The sequence below is a fragment of the Leopardus geoffroyi genome, chromosome B3 (assembly GCF_018350155.1).
Source record: "Leopardus geoffroyi isolate Oge1 chromosome B3, O.geoffroyi_Oge1_pat1.0, whole genome shotgun sequence".
Taxonomy (NCBI): Eukaryota; Metazoa; Chordata; class Mammalia; order Carnivora; family Felidae; genus Leopardus; species Leopardus geoffroyi.
The window spans coordinates 106,625,413-106,649,477 of NC_059337.1; the positions used below are offsets into that span (position 1 = coordinate 106,625,413).

At 42.0% G+C, this 24,065-nt stretch overlaps 1 protein-coding gene and 1 pseudogene across 2 annotated transcripts in view; one reads left to right on the forward strand and one right to left on the reverse strand.

The window, feature by feature from the left end:
- The first annotated feature begins 2,424 nt into the window (after nt 1-2,424).
- Nucleotides 2,425-4,175, forward strand: LOC123583927 (annotated as a pseudogene).
- A 3,421-nt stretch (nt 4,176-7,596) lies between these two features.
- The window catches only part of RTN1 (reticulon 1), a 232,612-nt gene continuing 216,143 nt past the window's right edge, over nt 7,597-24,065 (reverse strand). For both annotated transcript variants that reach the window (XM_045451145.1, XM_045451146.1), the window contains 6 exons: nt 15,378-15,585; nt 12,823-12,961; nt 11,308-11,377; nt 10,498-10,544; nt 10,354-10,412; nt 7,597-8,422 (listed from right to left, as the gene is read on the reverse strand). In XM_045451145.1, the coding sequence (XP_045307101.1) occupies nt 8,380-8,422; nt 10,354-10,412; nt 10,498-10,544; nt 11,308-11,377; nt 12,823-12,961; nt 15,378-15,585 (566 nt within the window). In that variant the 3' untranslated portion in view covers nt 7,597-8,379. The remainder of the gene's footprint in view (nt 8,423-10,353; nt 10,413-10,497; nt 10,545-11,307; nt 11,378-12,822; nt 12,962-15,377; nt 15,586-24,065) is intronic.

A 24,065-nucleotide genomic window follows, 5' to 3' on the forward strand; every position in this document is an offset into this window, starting at 1 on the left:
CTGGAACAAAATGAGCCACTCCATAAATTTAGTTGTTGCTATTATCTCTATACTAAGAACTCTTTAAAAGAGAGGACTGTGTTTTACAACTCTTTGAATCTCTTGTAGCACCCATCATAGCAATTCGCACATAACAGATGCTTAAGATACTACTGAAATGGATAATAGGAAAAGAGCCATGTATTCAGAATTTTTAAAAATATATAATTCAGGGGCACCTGGGTGGCTCAGTCGGTTGGGCGTCTGACTTCGGCTCAGGTCATGATCTCCCAGCTTGTGAGTTCGAGCCCCGCATCGGGCTCTGTGCTGACAGCTCAGAGCCTGGAGCCTGCTTCAATTCTGTGTTTCCCTCTCTCTCTGCCCCTACCCTGCTTGTGCTCTCTGTCTCTCATAAATGAATAAACATTAAAAATTTAAAAAAATATATGTATATATAATTCAAAATCTTCCGCAGTTCAGCATTTATTAGAAAAAAAATACTAGAGGAAAAAAGCAACTTCTTCAGGGTCTCATACCACTTTTATATCCAGGTCAGTATGGCAAGAACTGACATTCATGAAGACATTAATGATCATTGCTATTACAAGATCCTGAAGGACATTTTGAATCACCAGATTCTAAGTCAGTTGGTTCTAAGATTGGTTCCAAGTTAATTTTATTATACCTGAATTATTATTCAATTTTTATTTAAAAATGGTAACTTGAGGCACCTGTGTGGCTCAGTTGGTTAAGCTTCCGACTTCAGCTCAGGTCATGATCTCATGGTTGGTGAGTTTGAGCCCCGCGTCAGGCTCTGTGCTGACAGCTCGGAGCCTGGAGCCTGCTTCGGATTCTGTGTCTCTCTAACCCTCCCCACTTGAGCTCTGTCTCTCAAAAATAAATAAACATTTAAAGAAAAAATGGTAACTCTTACTTAACCATGATTTCACAGTCAATGAGATTTCTGATTTCTCAGTTTTGCCAGATGAATGAGCTTCTGAAGTTGAAAAATGAATTGTCACAGCAGCTTGAGCTATTACGATTTCTTTTTCTGTTGCAATGTGGATGCGTGTTACGGTTTAGGATGAATGTGTGTGTAAAATTAAGTCATGGTATAGAGCTCTTTAAGATTTGTGCACTTTCTTTTTTGCCCCTGTTGACGGCAGGGTTGTTAGGTAATGCCTGAATAAGTACCTTCTTCTTTAATCACAAAGGTCAAAGCAGCAAAATTGTGTGTTTGGGAAAATACTCCATCCTCTGCGGTTAAGCCTTTGGAATTTGTATGTTCTTCCAATAAATGCCCATTTATGGTTCATATACTTTAGTGATTTTCTTTACTAGCAACCAAATAGTCTTGCTGAGTCAGCACTGCTTCTGAGCTAGAGACTGTAGGGAGAGGGGCAGAGAAACACAGGAAAGACAGTGTCACTCAATGGTAAGAGCCCAGACAAACAGGGTTCCAAGTCCTTGCTTTATCACTTGGTAGTTGTGTAAACTTGTGTCAGTTATTTAAACATCTTTAGTTACAGTTTACTCATTTGGACAATACATATAAAAATATTAATCATGTAGGATTTTGAAATTCTGAGGATTAGAAACGATGTTTGTAAATAGCCCAGCATAGTGTCTGACTCAATGATGCTATATCATTGCTAAAAGGTGTCATTTAATAGCCTTAAAATAATTGTTTTAAAATGATCTATTAACTAATAAATCAGATAGCTAAATTACATATATATTAGTCAATTGGCTCAAAACATTTAATATAATACCCAACTTGGAATTTAAAGAACGCAAATAAAACTAAGGTAAATGTTTGTAAAAATGAAAAAAGTTAAATGTACTTTACCTAGTAAGAAACCCTATAAGCCCAGGAGAAAATGCTCTTGGTTTAACACTGTTCTTCCCAATGTAGGTAGGGAGATTAAAGACTCTGCCATAAACTAGGCATCCACATGGGTTCACGCAGATAACCTAACAGAACATAATAGAGTCCCTGAAGAAATCTCCATCTATTCTGTTAGGAATATATTTTGTGGTAGCCAGCATCTGGGTGTTCCCTCCCACTGAGGGGAAACAAAAAGCCACGGGCTACATTCCATTAAGCAAAAAGGAAGACGGTATCAATTTGCCATCAAGAGATTATAGAGGGATAGATTCCCACGATGCGGGGCTCAAACCCACAAACCGTGAGATCATGACCTGAGCTGAAGTCGAATGCTTAACCGACTGAGCCACCCAGCGCCCTTTAAATTCCCTTTTGATTTCCTTTTTGACCCAGTGATTGTTCAAGATTGTATTGTTTAATTTCCACATATTATGTGAGTTTTCCCATTTTCTTGCTTTTAATGATTTCTAGTTTCATTCCATTGTGGTCAGAAATGATACATGGTATAATTTTATCTTCTTAAATTTGTTAAGACTTGTTTTGTCAGTGATTCTGCATGTGATTGGAGCGCACGTTGGCCGCTTTCTTCTCTGCTGTTTAAGCCTTCAGCCTTGCTGCCATTGAATTGCCAAGATGTTGCTTTCTAATAAGCTGACTCTGGACAAGCTGAACGTGAAGGCGAAGTGGGTCATCATGAGAGTGGACTTCAACGTTCCAATGAAGAACAACCAGATAACAAACAACCAGAGAATCAAGGCTGCCATCCCAGGCATCAAATTCTGCTTGGACAATGGAGCTAAGTCACTTGTTCTTATGAGCCATCTGGGCCTGCCTGATGGTGCCCCCACGCCTGACAAGCCAGTTGCTTGGAGCCAGTTGCTGTAGAACTCAAATCTCTGCTTGGCAAGGATGTTTTATTCTTAAAGGACTGTGTGGGCCCAGAAGTGGAGAAAGCTTGTGCTGACCCAGCTGCTGGGTCTGTCATCCTGTTGGAGAGCCTCTGCTTTCATGTGGAGGAAGAGGGGAAGGGAAAAGACGCTTCTGGGAATAAGGTTAAAGCTGAGCCAGCCAAAATAGAAGCCTTCCAAGCTTCACTTTCCAAGCTAGGAGATGTCTATGTCAATGATGCTTTCGGCACTGCTCACCGAGCCCACAGCTCCATGGTGGGAGTCAATCTGCCACAGAAGGCTGGAGCTTTCCTTGATGAAGAAGGAGCTGAACTACTTTGCCAAGGCCTTGGAGAGCCCAGAGCGACCCTTCCTGGCCATCCTGGGCGGAGCTAAAGTTGTAGACAAGATCCAGTTGATCAATAATATGCTGGACAAAGTCAATGAGATGATTATTGGTGGTGGAATGGCTTTTACCTTCTTCCTTAAGGTGCTCAACAACACGGAGATTGGCACTTCTCTGATGAAGAGGAAGCCAAGATCGTCAAAGATCTGATGTCCAAAGCTGAGAAGAATGGTGTGGAAATTACCTTGCCTGTTGACTTTGTCACTGCTGAAAAGTTTGATGAGAATGCCAAGACAGGGCAAGCCACTGTGGCCTCTGGCATAACTGCGGGCTAGATGGGCTTGGATTGTGGTCCTGAGAGCAGCAAGAAGTATGCTGAGGCAGTCGCTCGGGCTAAGCAGATTCTGTGGAACGGCCCTGTGGGCGTATTTGAATGGGAAGCTTTTGCCCAAGGAACCAAAGCCCTCATGGATGTGGTGGTGAAAGCCACTTCCAGGGGCTGCATCACCATCATAGGTGGTGGAGACACTGCCACTTGCTGTGCCAAATGGAACACAGAGGATAAAGTCAGCCATGTGAGCCCGGGGGTGGTGCCAGTTTAGAGCTCCTGGAAGGTAAAATCCTTCCTGGAGTGGATGTTCTCAGCAGTGTTTAGTACTTTCCTGCCTTTTGGTTCCTGTGCACAGCCCCTCAGTCAACTTAGCACCTGTTGCATCTCTACTTGGCATTAGCTAAAATCTTCCCCCATGTCAAGATTCAGCTAGTGGCTAAGAGATGTAATGCCAGGAACCCTTAAAACAGTTGCACGGCATCTCAGCTCTTCTTTACCGCACCAAGATATCATCTGAATTTCTTAGTGACTAAACCGTTGTGCATTCTAGATTGCATGCATTTATATTTTTCCTGTTAAAAGAAAATGAGCTGTGTTAGCTTCCCTGTTTGAAGTAGCTTATTCTGATTAGCTTTGTCGTTGTTTCACTACTCAGCATGGAAATAAGATGAAATTCTAACTGTGGGTAGGTAGGGAGACAAAGTTGGTGATCTATTCACTAAATAATAAAAGTATCCATTGAAACTGGAAAAAAAAAAGACTTTTTTTGTCACCTAACATGTGATCCATCATGGAGAATGTTCCATGTGCACTTGAGAAGATTGTGTATTCTTCTGCTGTTGGGTGAAAAGTTCTGTATATGTCTGTTAGGTCTATTTGGTCTCTAGTGTTGTTCAAGTCCCTTGTTTCTTTCAATCTTTCTGTCTGGGTGTTCTGCCCATTATTGAATGTAGGGTGTTGAAGTCTCCTACTATTATTGTTTATTGTCAATGTATACTTTCATATCTGTCAATATTTGTCTTACATATTTAGATATTCTGATATTGGATGCATATATTTTTACAACTGTTATATGTCTCTGTTAAACTGACCCTTTCATCATTATATAATGACCTCCTTTGTCTCTAAATACAGTTTTTGACCTAAAATCTACTTTACCAACCAGTTTCATACTTGAGTCTCTTGTGTTGCTGTTTAGTGTCCTTTCATTTCTACTTGAACCCTCCCCCACCCCCCCCTTAAAAGCCAGAAGGAGCTCATTCCAGTAGAATCCCTTTAGAAGGAAACTGTGGCCTAGGATACAAAAGAATTCATTTCAATTTATTCATCAAAGAAAAAGTGAACTAATTCTGTAGTGTTGAATGTATCAAAAAGAAAAAAAAATCATTTTGAGGAGCTTAAATATGGTGCCCAGTATAAAGCAGTAGAGAAGCAGGTTGGGATCTGAAGGCAAATGGCCCTTTTGCCTGGATCAGCAGAGCACTAAACCACTACTACAATGGCTAACACCAAAACACCAGTGGTGGCTCTTTCATGTCCCCTACCTCTTCTCTGTACTCTAATGAGAGTGCTAACGTTTGGGTGCTGGGAGCTCTCTTCAAGGACAGTGTGGTGATTACTAGAAGCCTGTAGTAGTGAAGTGAGGTCCAGCATTCGGCCACACTCAAGTACCTTTGGGTAAGAAAGGAGCCAGTTCACTTCTTTTCAGCAGTACTTCCCTAGTGGGGAACAAGGGGAGAAATAGGTCTGGGCTCTACACAGGAGGCGAAGTCTTCAAAATGGCATAAGGGCCATTGTGAGGCGTGGGGTGGTGTGATGGGTTGAATTGTGTCCTGCCAAAAAGAGACCTTGAAGTTCCTAACCCAGTACCTCAGAATACGACCTTATTTGGAAATAGGGTCTTTTACAGAGACAATCAAATCCAAGTGAGGTCACAAAGGTGTACCCTGATCCACCATGATTGCTATCCTTCTGAAAAGAGGAAATCTGGATACAGAGAGAAGACCGTGGGAAGACACACAGGAAGGAGATGGCCATGTGCCTGGAGTGATGTATCTACAAGCCAAAGAGCACCATGCAATGCTGGCAGAGGTAAGGAAGGACTCTCCCCTAGAGCTATCAGAGAGAACATGGCCTTGCCAACACCTTCACTTCAGACTTCTAGCCCCCAGAACTGTGAGGGAGTAAAGTCCTATTGCTTTAAGTCATCCAGTTTTTGGCATTTTGTTAGGGCAACCCCAGAAAACTAACACAGGTGGGGAAAGAGCACCTTTACTCCTGAAATGAGCCATAAGGCATACCACAGCTTCTGTGTCTCCCTACCCTGTGTTTGTTTGGCTCATCCATAGGCCGTAAAATTTTTGTACTGTGCACAGCTTTCAGGATGACCTCCACTCACACTGGGTCCCTGGGAGATCCTGTTCTTGGTCCTCTTCTTACCTGTTCATAGAGTCCTCACATTATATCCATCGCCCAGAATATCAGGTTGACTGATATTATGTGTCCCATGCTCCCTTTGGTAAAATTCTACGTCCATACCTATCATTTTGTAAAGACAGGGGTTTCCTCGGGAAACGTTCTCCACCACTGCCAGCAAATGGAAATTTCTCCTTAGATCCTCCTGATGCGCGGCTGCTTAGGAAAGGAATTCTGGGCTAACAGGAGGGAGGAAGATGCTGCGAATGCAGATGTGGGGGGGGGGGGAGGTTAATTCTACACAGTAAAGCTTTTGGAGGAAACTTCATCTCAAAGGGTTGGAGACTGGAAAGCACACACAGAGAAAAAAGATCCTCTTCTGTACCTACTAACCATAAAGAATGGCAGGCACCAAACCCAGCTTAATATCTTCCTGCCCCATACCAGGCCTTCTGGGATTTCTACCCTGAAAAATGGTATTGCGTTCTCCTGAACAGCCAGTCTCAGACAGAGCTGGGCTTAGGAGAGGCACGCGAGCTGCCAAGGGCGTGAAATTTGAGGAGGGCCAAGGTCAGCCTTGGTGTTGAAACCCCACATCTAGACCATCACCAACTCCGATCCCATCTCCCTCCACATCGTCTCCTAGAGGCTCCTCTGGGCACAGTGGGTGCTTAGCGCTCAAACTCCTTAGCACTCAAGTTTCTTCCTAGTGGTCTCAACCCACCCTTTCAGCCTCACCTGGCACCACATCTTCAGCCCAAGCACCTTACAACCCATTTCAACTTGTCACTCACCATTCTCAGTGGATGCCATGTATTTCTGTGACTTAGCATCTTAGGTGATGTTCTCTCTTCGTACTGGGATGAACCACCTTCTCCATCTGGAAAACCCAGCCGCAAAGTTCACCTCCTCTGAGAATCCTTCTCTGTTGCTCTAGTCTTGTAAGCCAGCTTGTATTTCCTGCTGCCTTTTATTTAGTTAGTTTATTTAGTTTTCACATGCCAACTCCCATCTCCCACCATACTGGCCGTTGGCACAATGTCCAGTTGCCCTTATGGTCATCACACCACTTTGTACACAAGGGTACCTCCATAAGTGCTTATGGAGCCCAAGAGTAAAACTGGTCAAAGGCAGCGTTTTGTAAGTTACTGTTCCTTTTTTCTCCTACTACTTGTATTTTTCCCACTGCTACTATTTTCATCCACTTCTTCCTCATCATCTTTGACTTTTGATCCTAACAGTGAAATAAAATATGCAATTGGATTTTTATGAAAAGCAGCAAGCAATCCTTAGAAGATTTGTCTTGATGATGGCAGGAACTGTCATCTCTCTTACTCACAGCCCTCTTCTCTGTGCTTGGCACCCAGTAGGTCCTCAAGAAATAGTTACCAAAAGAGTGGCTTCCTAGCAAATATAATTATTGCATATTATTATAAGAAGTCTATAGAAAGACATATATATATATATATATATATATATATGTATATATATATATATATAATCTGCTTAAGATATCTACATCAATCCCACACAGTACAACATGAAGAGTATTTTCCAGTTTTACTACTTTGTAGTGACTTCTATAAAGACCCCAAAGGAGCCATATACTAAGTTGAAGTTGGACCATGCAGTCCTGAAGACAGGAATAAAGTGAGCTCTTGGTCTCAGGCTTCCCAGCCTGTCCTCAGAAGATTCTAGCTCTTAGAACTTTTGCATTTTCTGGTAAGACCACAAGAAGAGAGGGAGAAGGTTTTACATTTAGTAACATTTATTTATGCATTCAGTATCAAGTACATAAGTGCAAATATCCAGAGTCCATAATTAGGTCCATTAGGAACTACAGAGAAAGTAATACAAATCGTAATAAAGTTAACATGCTGGTACTTTTTTTTACCATACATGTAAATCAGCCTGTCAGTCCCACACAACAAAAGTACTGCATGTTTTTTTGGGGGGGGAGGGCAGGGAGGAGGGGGTTATTCATTTATTTAATTATTTTAAGTTATACAAAACTGATTACCAGAAGTACGGTCGACTGTTTTTATTTTTATGTTGTGTGTTGGAAAAACACTAAAACATCAGTCTACAATTCTATATATTGTTATTAAAGATTAATCCAACCAGCAACCCAAGGACATATAAGCGATTTCCACTACTGCATCAGTGCACTCGGCAGGAAGGGCCTAGCCACGGGGAACGTCAGAAGCTACAGAAGCATTGCAGAGAGGAGGAGGAGAACACCGAAGAAGACAAAATAAGCTGGGCTCTCACCATCATGCACTTTTTTTTTTTTTTTTAGCAACACAAAATTAAAACCACATCTAATACACTTTTCTCTATACTTTAGTGCTTGACACAAGTGACTCAAATATCCTAAGAGTACAGGAACAGCCTAAAAACAGCTGTTTTAAAGTTTGTCTCTAAGATTATGGTACTGGGGGGAGAAACAATCAATTTGCAGTAACATGTAAGAACAGAGTTGTTACCACTCCAGACATTCTGGTTTGTGTCCAGTCCCTGGTGGGATATCGATTTACTCAGCATGCCTTTTAGCGCCTGGGATTTTAGCCTGAATCCTAAAAAGACAATATCAAAAAACAGTAAGTCACAAGTGTTATTAATAAAATCATTTTGTGACTTCATCATGTGCTGTTGCCGTAATTAGCTAGCTGACCAAATAGGCTAATATTCCAAAAGATACTGAAGTATGTGAGTGTCTGTGAACACATTTCTATGCAACAATAGAGACCTATTTCTGTGCATCTACCTGAGACCCAGAAATGACTGGGACAGGCTCTATCCATCTATTCCACATAGAGAAGGGAGTGGCACTGAGGTCTACTGCACCAGGTCTAGGACTTTCTCCACACTCCTCTTAACCAATCTCTAGGCAGTAATAGGATGATGGTGCTGATGGCGATGATCGTGCTGATGTCTAATATTTATTGTGTCTTACGTCCAATCCAAGTAAAAGTACTTTATAGACATTATCTCATTTAATCCCCAACAACCATATGAGTTAAGTATTTAACATTACTAATGTGCAGACAAGGAAACCAGCTCAGAGAGTCAAATAACATTTATGATGAACTCATGTAGCTAAAAATACCAGAAATGGACTCAAAGTAGTCTGATTCCAAAGATCATGTTCTTCACTGTTTTACTAAAATGATGTCGGTTCTTCTGCTGGGAATTATTCTAACATGGGATCAGAATTTCAGAGGCGAAGGAGCCTTAGAGGTAAGACCCCACCAAGAAATTTCCTTCCAGATTTAGTGTCAGGCAAAACAGGTTCTCTTCAAAAACTGCTGTTCCTTCCTTTCTGATAGCAGGACCGATCTAACTTACGTAGTTTCCCTTTTTGCTAGCTACCGAGAAGCTCAGATCCAAATCTGAACGCAGCTCAATTATAGAAACCACATTAGTCCTTACGGGTAATGTTTTCTTTCTGTTTCTTTTCACAGCCTTGATTTCCAATTTTAACGAACAATTACATTGCACATGTAGGTTCATACATCGTACATTCTTTGCCTTTTCTCCTTTCCACTTTAACAGGCCTAGACTCTTGTCACCTTTTGTGAATTACCATAGTCTCCTAGCTGACCTGATTACGTTTCCACTCCCCTGTTCAGTTCCCCTCTCACCAGATTGTCACAGTATGCACATCTGTGTGCACATACTGTGCATATCACCCCTGCATAAAAACATCAGGGGCTGTCCATTTCCTGTTGGGCCAGAGTCACCATTCCTTACAGTGTTCAATACTTGACCTCAGCCTCTCCTTCTAGAGTCTTTACAGTTGATCTTTCCACTCATTTAAGCTTTAGACACACTGGTGGACTCATTATTTCCTACATGACCCACATTTTCATCTTCTCCCTTTGCTTACGTGACTTCTTCTTCCTGCAATGTCTTTCCCCTAATTTTAGTTTTCTGAATCAGGCTTCCTTCTTTCCTCCAACCCATCTTGTTCTTGGACATGAGCCAGTCTCCAGATAAAGCACAATATCATTCATTCATTAGAACTCATTCATCATCATACCTGAATTAAACCACTGAAGTTTTATTTGATTAAGCATTTTAAAGTGTATAATTAATTTTCTGAAATAATATGATTGGGAAAGGTGTAAATGCCTGACTCCAGTAAGTGAATGATCATAAATGAACTTACTATTTTATTGTCCTTTTATTACCCATATCTAATCCACACAAATGCCTGCCTAAGATAGTCTCTCCTTTTGGGGTGCCTGGGTGGCTCAGTCGGTTAAGCGGCCGACTTCGGCTCAGGTCATGATCTCGCAGTCCGTGAGTTCAAGCCCCGCGTCGGGCTCTGTGCTGACAGCTCAGAGCCTGGAGCCTGTTTCAGATTCTGTGTCTCCCTCTCTCTGACCCTCCCCCGTTCATGCTCTGTCTCTCTCTGTCTCAAAAATAAGTAAACGTAAAAAAAAAAAAAAAATTAAAAAAAAAGATAGTCTCTCCTTTTTAGGAACTGCACTGTGTAACTTACTTTGCCACAACAGCATTTATGTGAGTCCTCACAAGTCCCAGATATTGGTCAATCTGTGCCTACAAAGAAGAAGAAATCATGAGCATATCCAAAGGTCACAAGGTCAAAATTTAAGGTGACTATCTGACATCACACAGGACTTACCTGGTGCTTAACATACACTACAGGTAGAGTAAACATTGAAACCACAGCTGGGATGAAAAACAAATACAGTATTAAAATTCTGAGAGTTATCAGTGAGAATAAGCTTTTAGATACATCTTTATATAATTATGTAATCTTATAGCATTATTTTATGGTAGCTAGCATTCCAGCTAAAAGATGGCAGGACTGGGGGCACCTGGGTGGCTCAGCTGGTTAAATGTCCGACTTCGGCTCAGGTCATGATCTCACGGTTTGTGGGTTTGAGCCCCGTGTTGGGCTCTGTGCTGACAGCTCAGAGCCTGGATCCTGCTTTGGGTTCTGTGTCTCCCTCTCTGTCTTTCCCCCAGCACCCCTGGCTCTCTCTCTCTCTCTCTCTCTCTCTCTCAATAAAATAAACATTAAAAAAAATTTAAAAAGATGGCAGCACAGCCCATAAGGAAAACAGAGAGATGTTGAGCCCTTTACAGATATTGAGCCATTATTCCCAGACTCATTCCAGGAATGAGGGATGGATTGTGCCTTCCCACAATGAAAATTAATTTCTATCCATAATTGCCTACTGCGAACAAATATATATTAGAAACCAAATAAAACCAGTTGTGATTCAAGAGAAAAAATCCCTCAAACTAAGAGATTCACTATTAATGTATAATATACACTCTTAAATTGAACTATGATGGTCAGGGAAATGCCCTGTACTATGGTGTTGTTTCTAGGACTCTACCACAGCAAGCTCACAGCTAACAGCATAGGAAGCTTTATGCTCGTGGAGAGTGTGAAGGAAGACATAACATGCTCATCTGTCCTTACCCATGAGCAGCAGGGTCAGCCCGTTGAAAAGAGCGCCAACGTAAGTCAGGAGCCACATCAGGACTGCAAACTGAAGAATGGAATCTTTATCAGAGCTTCTAAAACCATTTGTGACAGATGAGCGTCTTATTTCATTGACTTTTTTTAGATTAAAAATGGAGGGAAAATACACCATTTCAATAAGAAATGTAAGCATTTAAAGTTCCTTACAGAATTACTGAAAGAGAACCTAGCCTTTACTTCTCTTAGAACCTTTTGGACATCTTTGTCAGAAGATTTGAAGGACGCCATGAAATAGTAAGGGAGGGGTCAGCAAACTATGGCCCTTGGCCTGTTTTTTTATGGGCCCATGAGTTAAGAATAAATTTCATATTTTTAAATGGCTGAAGAAAACCAAAGCAAGAACAACATTTTGTGATATGTAGAAATGATATGCAATGCAACTTTCGGTATTCATAAATAAAGTTTTATTGGCACACAGCCACAGCCATTCATTTATGCATCGTGTATGGCCGCTTTCCTACTATGATGGCAAAGCTGAGTAGCTGTGACAGAGATTATGTGGCATGCAAAGCCTAACAGATTTACTATCTGGCCCTTTACAGATAAGGTTTGATGACCTCTGCTCTAGCCCATATTTTTACATTACAAATACAAATAGAAACATCAACCTAAAAGCCCTTGGGTCAGTAATTATCATCCCCCTTGTATCTCTCTTCAGTCATTACTTGGAAAGTAGTATTATTCCAGCAGAGCATCTTCCAAGGCCACATCACTCACTTTTCCTTCTGCCCTTCCTCAAACAGTTGTTGGGCAGCCCCGGCGACAAGACCCCTGCCCAGTGTGCGTACAAAGCACTCTGGGAGCACAGGGAACTCACAACAACCTCGCTCAGGCCCTGCTGAATCATGCCCCGTTGACTTCAGTCTTATACATACACCACAGGGTGGGCTGAGCAGCTTGTTCAAAGAAACCTAGTAAGTTCAGTGACAGTGCCAGGAATAACACACAGGTGCCAAGGTCCTCCATGCTTCCGAGGCTCAGTCTCACAGCACACACCAGGTAAGGACACAGGGACATCTCACCATTAGGAGTCCACAGAGTTTCTTTCAATGAAAAAAGCATATATATATTTTTCACATTTCCCAAACTAGAGTTCTGAAAGAACTAATTTTAGGAAATTGACCAAGGGACTGAAAACGATAAGAAGAAACAACCTGGTGTGTCGTGAAAAGTATAGAATTAGAAGCCATGTGACCCTCGGTTTGATCCCAGCCAGTGACTCGCTGGGCAACCTCAGGCAAGTGACTTAGCCTCTCTGAACCACAGTTGTGGCCTCTGTAAAATGAGAGGATTGGACTGGATGCACTCCATGGTACCACACAGCTGGAGGTTTTCTCACTCTAGAATGTAATTAGCACTTGCCTCTTATTCTCCATTACATGGTGGTTTACGTTATACCATGAGGGAAAACAAAACTCAAGATTGTCAAGTGAGTGGCTTAAGCAACCGTACTTTTAAGGAATCCACCAGGTCCTGGACAAGGAAGAGCCTCCTCAGTTCTTTAAGTGTGTTGTTCACATAGAACTGCAGACAGTCTGTGTACTTCTGGATCTGCTCCTGAGAAAGGGTGATCTCGAGCTCCAAGTAGGTCCTGTCAACAAACCATCCACAGAGAGCTCCATCAGAGGTAACCATGAAACAGCTGAGTTTTCCTCCTCCCACTCTGAGGACAGCCAGGCCATCTCTGGGGGCTTTACGCCAGCCAGTGGGCTGCAGGGACCATACACACCCACTTCCAGTATACTGGAGAACCTGGGAATTATGGCCGTTAATGGTGTGCTGTGACTGTTTCTGTGTCCCCAAGACAGCATGACAGCGTGAGCTGCTGATTCAGAGCAACTGGCTTGGACCAGGGAGAAGTCAGTCCAGAATCAGCTCATTCACTGAGTTCTCCATAAATCCCTGGTCTGCCAGGTAGTTGTGAAAGTCCTCATTTCTTCTTGGCTGCATGGAGATGGTTTATTTTTTTAAATAACAGAGGTATCTGAAAATCCTAGCTGCCAATTATTGTTCATCACCTCAACTTTAATATTTCGTGTTTGCATTTTGGAAAAGACTCTCAGGTTTTATCTAGAGAGCTCTGAAAGCTCAAGAGACCTGGCCCCTATTCAAAAGCTCACTGTTTCTACTAAGGGCAATATTTTTAGTGACTGCATTTTTCATTTGTTCAAACGATGAAGTGAAACTATGGGCAGATAAACCAGGCTCCCCATGTAGTCAGTCCTCCTGTTTGGCCATGCTCCCCCACCGAGGGCCCATCCTCTCTGCCTCCTCCCCTCCTTCCATTCTGTTTTAAGACAGCACTATGTTATCTACCCAGAGGATATTTCTAGAGTTCTTACCGTGCTTATCTAATTCTGAGAATTGAGAGGGAAAAAATAAAGTAGCATTTGGTTTGAATTTAGAGAGCTTACAATGAAATCTTATGGCTTTCCTACTCTTTAGGAAAAAATACAGAAAAATACTGATTTGTCTAGTTAAGTTTTGATCCCAAAATGTGCTCCTAGTCAGGTATTCCTTTTACTGATAAAAACAACTCAACCACAGGGAAGTTGTGTTTTTTGGTTTTTTTTTTTTTTTAAATGTTTCCTAAAGGAAGAAAAATTAGTTGAACTAATTGAACATGACAGTCTTGGGGGGCCAAGAATGTGAAAGAAGCTAGCCTTTCTTGGATGGCTGAGGGCAGAGGCTGAGGCAGAGCAGGACTCTGAAGATGTGAACTCTGGTCACAGGCTGGTAGGCATGGTACAACCCTGATATGAAGACACTGCACTTCTACGCTTTCCCCCCTTTGGGATAGGAATTTGTAGACACAAGTTATAGCCCAGAAGACCCATTAACTGCATTAGAAGAAAGCCCAATACATCCCAAGGGCAAGAGTGCTCAGACTGTAACTGACACTGAGGCCAGGAACCAGAGGCTGGGAAGGGAGGTTGGATGTGCAGCCCTTTCCCTTCTGTCCCCCAAACACAGGCATCTTTTCACCTTTCAAGGGCCCGGTGCCCTAAGGTCTTCATTCAGCTTACTGGTGTGGGTGAGCCAGGGAGGATTTACTGGGTCTGGCCCAGAAGCCATCTGCAGCAGCATCTACAAGGCTCATCCAGGACTCAGAACTGTCCCCTCCGTTACAGGAACTGAGGACACCTATAGTACAGCTTGCACTACGGGGCCAACAGCAGGGGAGGGGGTGACTCTGACAGTCAGTGCTGAAATTCCCCGGGCTCACAAGCCAGAGTCAAGGAGACAGATTGGGGTGGAGTTGGGTGGCATGCAGCTGGCGGGACTATTGCCTCCCTCTGCCCTGTTTCATTCATCCTTAGTATATGGCCTTAAAAACAATTCCTCCTCTTTAATGTTCATTCTAGTCAGATTTCCCTGGTATAAAAATGCAGAGGAGGGCACGTTATAAGACTATTCATGAACTTGTACCCCTCAGAAAGTTGGCCCTTTGGTATGAAGCTTCCAGAGACCATAGAAATAAAAATCCAAACACCCTAGCCCTGACTCTGTGCTATTTACTGGCCATATGACCTTGGGCAAGTCACTTTACGTCTTAGAGCCTCAGTTTTCCCACCTGTACGTAGAGATTAATTACACTGCTCTGCCTTCTTCACAGGGTAGGGAGGATTAATTGTTGCTTACTCCTTAAATTATAAAACATTGTGCACATATAATGGATTATGATCACTATTAGTAATAATTAAATATAAAATATGAAATATGTGTATGCTCTATAAATTTATATTAAATATGCATATTAATTCATTAGTAATAATTAAATATAAAAACTCAATACAGCAAGTAAGTGTTACAATGGGGATAACTGAGTTTGCCTTAGAAATTCACCAGAAATATTAGCTATTAGAAGCCAGAGCATTAAAGAGACTCGGGAGACATCTGTCAGGTCCCAGAGACATATCACCCAAATGCCCAGGAGCTGAAACAGAGTCAGGGGGAAGGAGCCCCGTGAGAGACTGGGCAAGGACTGGCCCAGCTGGGGTACTCACTTGAAAGGGTGGCCCTCGTCGGTTTTCTGCACCGCTTGTAACACAGACTTGTAGATGCGGAAACTGATCGTGGCTGAGAGTGCGGCAAGAGCCAGGTAGGCCACGACACTCACAACGCTGAACTGGGTCAGGGAGAAGAGCAGTAGCAGGAAGCTCCCGAACACGATCCCAGTCTGCTTGATGTCCCGCCAGTAGAGCAGGTCAATAGCTGTGGGGAGGAGACCAAAGCCACACACACACTTAGCACTGGCAGAACTGCCGCGGGACTCATTCCGCGGAGCCGTGGTGGCCGCAGGTCCTCACCTCGACCCAGGATTCCCAAACACCAGCGAGCAGACACAGGGCTTTGGCCAGGGCACTGGCTGCCATTGTGTTTTGCTTTGGAAGACTCTTTTCCGTCCCTGAGGACAGTTTATAAATTGCAGGTAAGAAAAGGCTGGTGAGTCTCTAGCGACCATACCTCTATGAGTGCATCTCGCGGGGCCACACCGTCTGTGACTCTGAAACAAATCTCAAAGTACAGAGGACTCTGAAATACCTGCTCCACCTCTCTGGAAGGTACTGACTGCATGCATCTTGATACCCTGCTGACAAGGTTATGTCTTAATGGTGGCCTGGAGATGTGCACAGCAGACATGTGACTGTTCCTGCTGCTCAGAAAGGGCAGGAACAATGAAAAGGGAGGTTTCAGAGAAGTGGTACCTTCAGAAGCATGGCGACAGGTCCAGAGACCCCAGCCAATGGCAAAGGTTTCTGAGTAAAGACACGGCCTGCCACCAAAGCCAGCAAAACTGAAAAGTTAGTAGCTATCTCAAGAATCCCTGAAGCTGACACTTGGATTAAACCATTTTGTACAACATAATTTATTCACTCCTATTATATGATTTAAAAATACGGAATGCAGCTATAAAAATCTAGATCACATCTCTCACTCAGTTATTTCCCTCTTTCGCTTACAAACAAAAAACTGAGTTCAAAAGAACAAAGCTACAGTGCTTCAAATATGGTACAAAATGTAAATATTTTCCATATTCCGGTCACCAGATTATGAAAAAACAAAGAAGCCTTGCTGGAGAATGCATGCAAATTTATTCTCCAATTAGGCAAGTTACAAATGTTTTTTTGAATTGAGATACAATTGGGACGCCTGGGTGGCTCGGTCAGTTGAACATCCGACTTCAGCTCAGGTCCTGATCTTGAGGTTTGTGAGTTCAAGCCCCACATCGGGCTCTGTGCTGACAGCTTAGAGCCTGGAGCCTGCTTCAGATTCTGTGTCTTCCTCTCTCTCTGCCCCTTCTCTGCTCAAGCTCTCTCTCTCTCTCTCTCTCTCTCTCTCTCAAAAATAAACATTAAGAAATTTTTTCTAAATAAATACATTGAGATATAATTGACAAATAACATGGCATAAGTTTAAGGTGTACAACATGTTGATTGGATACATTTAAATATTAGAATAAGATTGCTACCAGAACATTAAACTAACACCTCTATTATGGTACATAATTATCATTTCTTTTGTGGTGAGAACATTTAGGATCTAGTCTCTCAGCAATTTTGACGTTTATAATACAGTATTGTTGGCTACAATCACTATGCTGTGCATTAGATCTCCAGAATTTACTTATCTTCTAGTTGTGAGTTTGTACCCACCAATCAGCAACATCTCTCCAGGCCCCGACCCCCTAACCCTGGTAACCACCATTCTACTGTTTCTACAAGTTAGGCTATTTTAGATTCCACATATAAATGAGATTAAATCATATTTGTCTTTCTCTGTCTGACGTATTTCACTTAGCATAATGGCCTCAAGGTCCATCCATGTTGTTGCAACAAATGGTTTTTATCGAATGTTACATGAATAAATTTTCAGAAAGAGAAAATGAGACACAAAATCCCCATCTCACACCCGAATGAAAATGGCAGTTGCTTATACCGCCAGCTTCATGTGCGGTATACCCAAAGGCAGCTGGTTTACTAAAGGATTAGATATCAGTCATTTGCTCAGAGGAAAATGGAAGTGACCAGGTTGAAGAGACCGGGAGCTGCTCCCATTATACACAGGTATGCAGCTAGCTGAAGGAACAGTACTGAAAAGGTCACATAGCCTGCGACAACTCTCTGATGTTCTAGAGGGGATATAAGGAGTGTTGCGGAGCAAAGTTTTAACCCTCCGCAACAGTTTCACCTCAGGCTGGCTGGAGAGGAAATCAAGGACTTAAGGGGTGGGGTGGAGGCTCTTTTATAACAGGCTGAGGATACCTCAGCAGTGTGAAGCTGGAGGAGAATTTACTTTTTTAAAACAGTTTATTTATTTGGATGGGGGTGGGGGGGGGAGGGACAGAAAGAGAGGGAGAGAGAGAGAATCCCAAACAGGCTCCACATTGCAGAGCTTGATGTGGGGCTCAATCTCATAAACCGTGAGATCATGACCTGAGCCAAAATCAAGAGTTGGATGCTTAACCGACTCAGCCACCCAGGCACCCCGAGAGAACTTCCTTCTGAGCTGATCTGTCATCCATCTCCACCGACTCCATATCCACCATGACCTGGTCCACCAATGACATTAACACACAAGATTAGAGTAGTCTGCCATTTTGTTGGGCAAAAATTTGGTCTTACGACACTTTTGTGATGTAGGAAGTAGAGGAGAGAATCACAAGCGTGTTTTGGTGTGAAACCAAAGATTTTTCTTCTCTTGAGTGGGGCTGGTTCTACAAGTAGGTTTCCAGGGGCAAAGGAAAAGCACTGCTGCTCTAAAGCCCCTCTCTTCTCCCAGGCCCAAGCACCAGTCACATGGACTGACATTCTAATATTAGAAATTCACTGCTTTAGGTTAATACTTTTTATCTTTTTTTTTTTTTAAAGAAGGGGATAATACACTGAAGATGAGCTCACCGTTAACAACAAAATCCAAATGAGTTTACCAATTGTGTTTTGTTTTAGACGAGTTTGTTGAGACAAGAGCACCAAAGTAATACTCCTTTTCAGACAGAGAAGAGGGACCGATCTTTTGGAAGACATGACAACAAGAAACCCCTGGGCCTCTGAGGGCAGGTGATAGAAGTGGGAGAAGGGATGTTCCCAGAAGCCTAGAGCCCCCCTGTTGCTGAATGGATCTGGACTAACACACTGAGGGAAGTCCAGACCAGCAGGGCTAAAGGTCCCTAGGGAACTGAAGCCTCCTAGCATTTATTCTGTTGGGGAGGTGGAGGGAGGGAAGGAGAACAAAAAGACTAAAACATCACCATTATCTGCAGGGTTGCCTCTTTTACGTTTTATTCATTTATTCAGTATTTATTGAGTAAGAACTTTATTTTAAGTGCCAGGCTTTGTGCTAAGTCCCAGGGATATAAAAATCAATGAATTGTTTAAAAAAAAAAAAAAAGAAAGAAAAGAAAACCCACCCACAAATAAGTTGTAATCTTCTATTTCATGACACCCCTAGATTCACATGGCAGACACGTTCAGAAACAAATACATTATAAGACAGAATGATTTGTGCTAAAGGGGGCACTCCTTAGTACTAGAGAAGGTGGGCTTACCTACCTCTGAGATGATGTGAAGTGGCATGGGAGACCCTGCGAGAAACTTTCAGGCAAAGAAAATATAAAGTTTGCTATTATCAAGTGAACCCCCACTTGATAAGTCACTTAACACTTGTTAAAAACGGTGTACCCTTCTAGAAAAGCCTTCTCAGTCTCTGGATACCTGTTTCAATACCCAAGAATGGCAGGCACCAGGTAAGGGCTTTATGTGAAGAAACTATGGGCAGAGAGTGTGAACTATCAACTAAATTAGTTTGGGGTAGTCATTACACAGCAGGTCTTTCCATCAACGTGTTAAGATTGTTGGAGATTTCTGGGGTATCTGGGTGGCTCAGTCGGTTGAGCGTCTGACTTTGGCTTAGGTCATGATCTCATGGTTCATGGGTTCGAGGCCCGTGTCGGGCTCTGTGCTGACAGCTCAGAGCCTGGAGCCTGCTTTGGATTCTGTATCTCCCTCTCTCTCTGCCTCTCCCCCTACTCTCTCTCTCTCTCTCAAAAAAATAAAAAATAAAAATAAAACAAACAAAAAGATTGCTAGAGGTTTCTAATTAGGAGGTTAGCAAAAGATTCATCTTACAACATCAATGGATGTTTATTCTGAGTACTTTTCTGACATCATAAGCTATTTACGTAGATTCTGAAATGTTCAAAGCATCCTTTGATACTATCTCATTTACACCTCACAGTCAACTCTGCTGGATAGGTCTACGTATAACAGATAAAGAAGCTAAAAGTTAAGAAACTTGTGTACTGACTAGTTAATGAGTTCAAACCCTAAGTTTGATGCTTTTCCCAGAAGAAAACAGTTGCCTCTCTCGCATTATATGGTTATAGGTTAAACATTCCCCAAAGTATGCAAAATTAATTTGAGCAACCTGATTTATTTAAATCTGCTTCCAGAGCTAGATATTGAATGTGAAAAAAACTTTTAGGTGATAACATGTCATTATCAACAGTAAATAGTTATTGGCCATCTCTTCATCTAGTGAAACCAAGAATGAAGAGATCATACAATTCCGTTCCCGCTTTGAAGGGACTTAAGATCTAGCTGGGAAGACTGACGCTCATTTACAAAATGCTGAATCAGTACCAATACATTTTGTGCTGCTGGGAGTGGCAAAAGTTGAGTTCAAGGAAGGGACGGTGCTGGAATTGATGAAAGAGGACGTGGGATGGTTTGTGAATGTAGCGAACAATTTGTTAAGGAGATGGAGTGGATAAAGGGAAATATTATGAAGGATTAGTCAACAAGAAGGGTGACTAATTAGCTGTGGGAGAAAGGAGGAAGAACTAATTAAGGGTGAAGGCAACATTTCAAAGCTGGGTGACTGAGTGATTAATATCACTGACAAAAACAGGAAATCGGAGTGGGAGCTGGTTTGCGATAAAGTGGACACTTGCTTTTAAACCTCCAGGTTCTAACACGATGACATCAAAAAAGGGCATTTTGACACAGTCTAGGGCAGAGATGGGATAGGGATCACAGGTGAGATGAAGGTGACAGTTACAATACTTCCTAAATTTCGTAAAGCTTAAAAACCAAATGATTTGGGTTTTCTATAGGCTTTGTCACAGAAGCCCTGAGTTAAATGGTCAGTAATATCATATTCCAATGATATTGAGATGAATATGTACAGTAGGAAACTGGAAATGCAAGTCTGAAATTTAGTAAGGAGGGCTGAATATGAGTAGAAAGCATGATTGAGGCCACGAGAGTGGAGGAAGCCCCCATGACAGGAGAGACTAAGAAATGCAACTGAGAATGAAACCATAATTTAAGATTCAAAGAAATAAATGGAGCATATCAAAGGAGTCCTGTCTGAGTGTCAGAATGGGTACCCCAACAGTGTAGGTTATGGCAGTCAAGAAGAAGGAAACTTCCCAGGACAAAGGGGTAGACTACAGTGAGGGGAGCTGATGACCTAACAAGGGAAATGATAACCGAGAAAGGACCCTGGATTTGGAGACTGGAAGGTCACTCATAACTTGGCAGGGAGTATTAGCAGTAGTGAGAATGGAAGCCATATTGTAAAGCGTTGGATAAATGGTGGGAAGTTCAAAGTAATGACGAAGATGGCAAATACAATGGTAGTTTGGGAAAGTAGCAGCAAACGCAAACCTTTAGGTTGAGCAAAGCCTGGGGATATTAATAGAAAGGGAGGAGTGAGGATCCTGGAAAGAGGGGAGATTTGGCTGAGCAAAGTCTCAGAGAAGGGGCAAAAGGATGGGATTAGCCATAGCTCTTTGTTTTCAAAGAAGGGAGAAGAATGAAAAGAATGGGCAAAGAGGGAGAGACATTTGGGGAATGTATGGGTGTGGCTACAAATACGAGTTGAGGTGGGAACAACATAGAGTGACGTAAAGTGGCTTGAGGTAGATTTACTCAAATCCTGGAAAATGAGTTATGAGGTCTTCTTGAGATTGAGGAGGATAAGGATGGGGCTTGAAGAATTTAGGGAAAGTCCAAACCTGCCTTGTTTAATACAGTAGTGATGAGCCACACGTGGCTACTGAGCACCTTAAATGTGATTAGTCCCAAATGAGACGTGCTATAACCTACCTATCGGATTTCAGACTTAATCCAAAACAAGGATGTAGATTATACATATAATACTTTTTATATTGATTTTGCTGTTGAAAGACTAGTACTCTGGGTATGTTGGATTAAATATATTATCAAAATTTAACTTTATCTGTTTCTTTTTTACTTTATTATTACTATTATTAATTTTACTTATTTTCAGAGAGAAAGAGAGAGAGTGGAAGGGGCAGAGAGAGGAGAGAGAAAGTCCCAAGCAGGCTCCACACTGTCAGCACAGAGACTGACATGGGTTTCAAACTCATGAACCATGAGATCATGACCTGAGCTGAAATCAAGAGTTGAATGCTTAACCGACTGAGCCACCAGATGCCCCTCTTTTTACTTTTTAATGAAGAAGCTACTAGAAAATTTAAAATTTCTAGGTAATGACTCACATTATATTTCTATCGGACAGTGCTGATCTAGAAAAATACAGTCTAAATTCAGAAAGCAATCAATAAAAGGACTGCCAGAAAGTAAAGAGGGTTTGGCTAAAGTCAAGGATCTCTAGTGACTGACAAGCAGCCAAGACTGTTGGAAACTGATGCGCTGGGGGAATGGCAATGGCTGTGTGTGGTCAGAGTGACAGCAAATGGCCCATGATGATTCAGTAGGAAGGGTAGGAAGTGGTGAAGTGTGATCAGAGAAGAGAATTTCTGTGTTCCAATCTGCTGTGTAAATGATGATTTTTCACATTTTAATTCTGCTTAGAGTGATGTAAACTTGTGTAGGAAGGTTATAGCAGCTGATCCAGAAAAAATGGGTATTTGAATAAACTTTCCATAAAACCAAAGTAAAAAAAATATAATAACTCTATAACTGCAACAAATTAACCCCCATAGTCTTTGGTAAATTACTGTATTGCTTTGTCAATTGCAAAAACCAAAGTTACTTTGCTAAAACCCAAGGAGCAATGCATCGGCTTTGAAATGAGAGATCAGTACATCCTATCAATTGATAAATGGACTGGGCTTGGTGATCTCATCTTAGTCCCCAAACCACATGTGGGAGAACCCACTGCAGCTTGCCTGGGGCTCACCTAGAACTAATTCAGTCAAGGGTGAACTGGCAGATTTGGCAGATTTGAAGATTCCTGATTTCGAATGCAGAAATCAGAGCTATCCTTAATTTCCATAATCCAATCAAGAACAGAAAAGAAAAAACAGAAGTGATCCAAGGTTTGAGTTAATAGCTAAATGGAAATAAAATGCTATGTCAAACTTCTAGAGAGAGAGCCCTTAGCTGCTGCCCAAAATGTTTTGGTTGAGGAAACCATTTTAAGTGTAGTCAATTATATGATCCAATAGCGGTACAGTATTCAGAAAGTTTATTAAAAATGTACGAAATGAAAGGCAGTGGTGCAGCTACTCATATTTTATTTATAAGGCAAAATGTGGTATAAATGGATAACAATGAAATGGCAATAAATTGTACACAATTATCTGCATTATTGCACCATATTCTTAAATGTGTTTATTTATAGTCCATCTTGGTCCAGTAAAGATTTCAGGCAGCACTGCACCACTTGCTATGTGATAAGTAAGTGCTACTTTATAAAAGGCCAAGGGAGAAAATCCTGTTTATAGATAGTATCAGCATTTCATTGAAAGGACTGTTGAAAAATTACATGCTGTTGACTTTACATTTTAGTAAGCTTCCAATAATTGACTACAATACTTGACCACCTTCTGAAAAGGATTAGAGGCTCAAAAAACCTCACTTCTTTACAACCCAGTGTCCAAAGCAGTGACAGCCAGTTTCTCTGATTTTCACCGCCTTTTTCAGGCCAACAAAATATCACACCATAAAGAGCTAACAAAAAGAAACAGCAGTAACTTTCCCTACTTTAACTTTCCCTCGTTTGCCATCAAACCAGAGAAACATAATGGGAACTGATGTCATACAAGACATTAAACATGCACGGTGACCTTCAAAGATGACATCTCCTAGTCAACTACTCCATGAGTTTCCTTTGCTATGAAATAGGCCCCTACATATATTTAAACTTTAAATGGTAATCCAGAGGGAAACTGCTGGAAGAGATCTTTGCTGATAAAAACACCTGCAGTGATTCCATTTTCCAGGCTCTTCCCTCTCACTGCATAAATGCAGTCAACACGACTGTGAAGAGAAAAATGCCAACACTATTATTTCTGGACGTTTAAATAATTCGGCAGATGTTTCGAATGAGTAGATACATTACACCTGGCATTCTGTGTAGACAGTAAAAGAACAGAGCATTTAATCCACATGCTACTTCTAACCAGTAGGACCACATTCTCCCTGTGCTTGGAAATGAACGCAGTGGTGCTCAGGCCCGTTGTCACCTGGATGGGGTAGAATTGGCCAGGAAATGAAACAGCAGGGCCGAGTATTGAAGACAGTGTGGCCAGATCCTCCTGCTAAATCTTTTAGCAAATGGACTCATTTGGAGGGGTCTCAACAGGGCAACTGGCATCAAAAGAAGAGATGACCATATGGAGAGAAAGATAGGCTTTGGGCACACGGTAGCTGAGGGAAGCACACAGAAAGATTTGCAAGGTAGTAAGTAATGGATGTCCT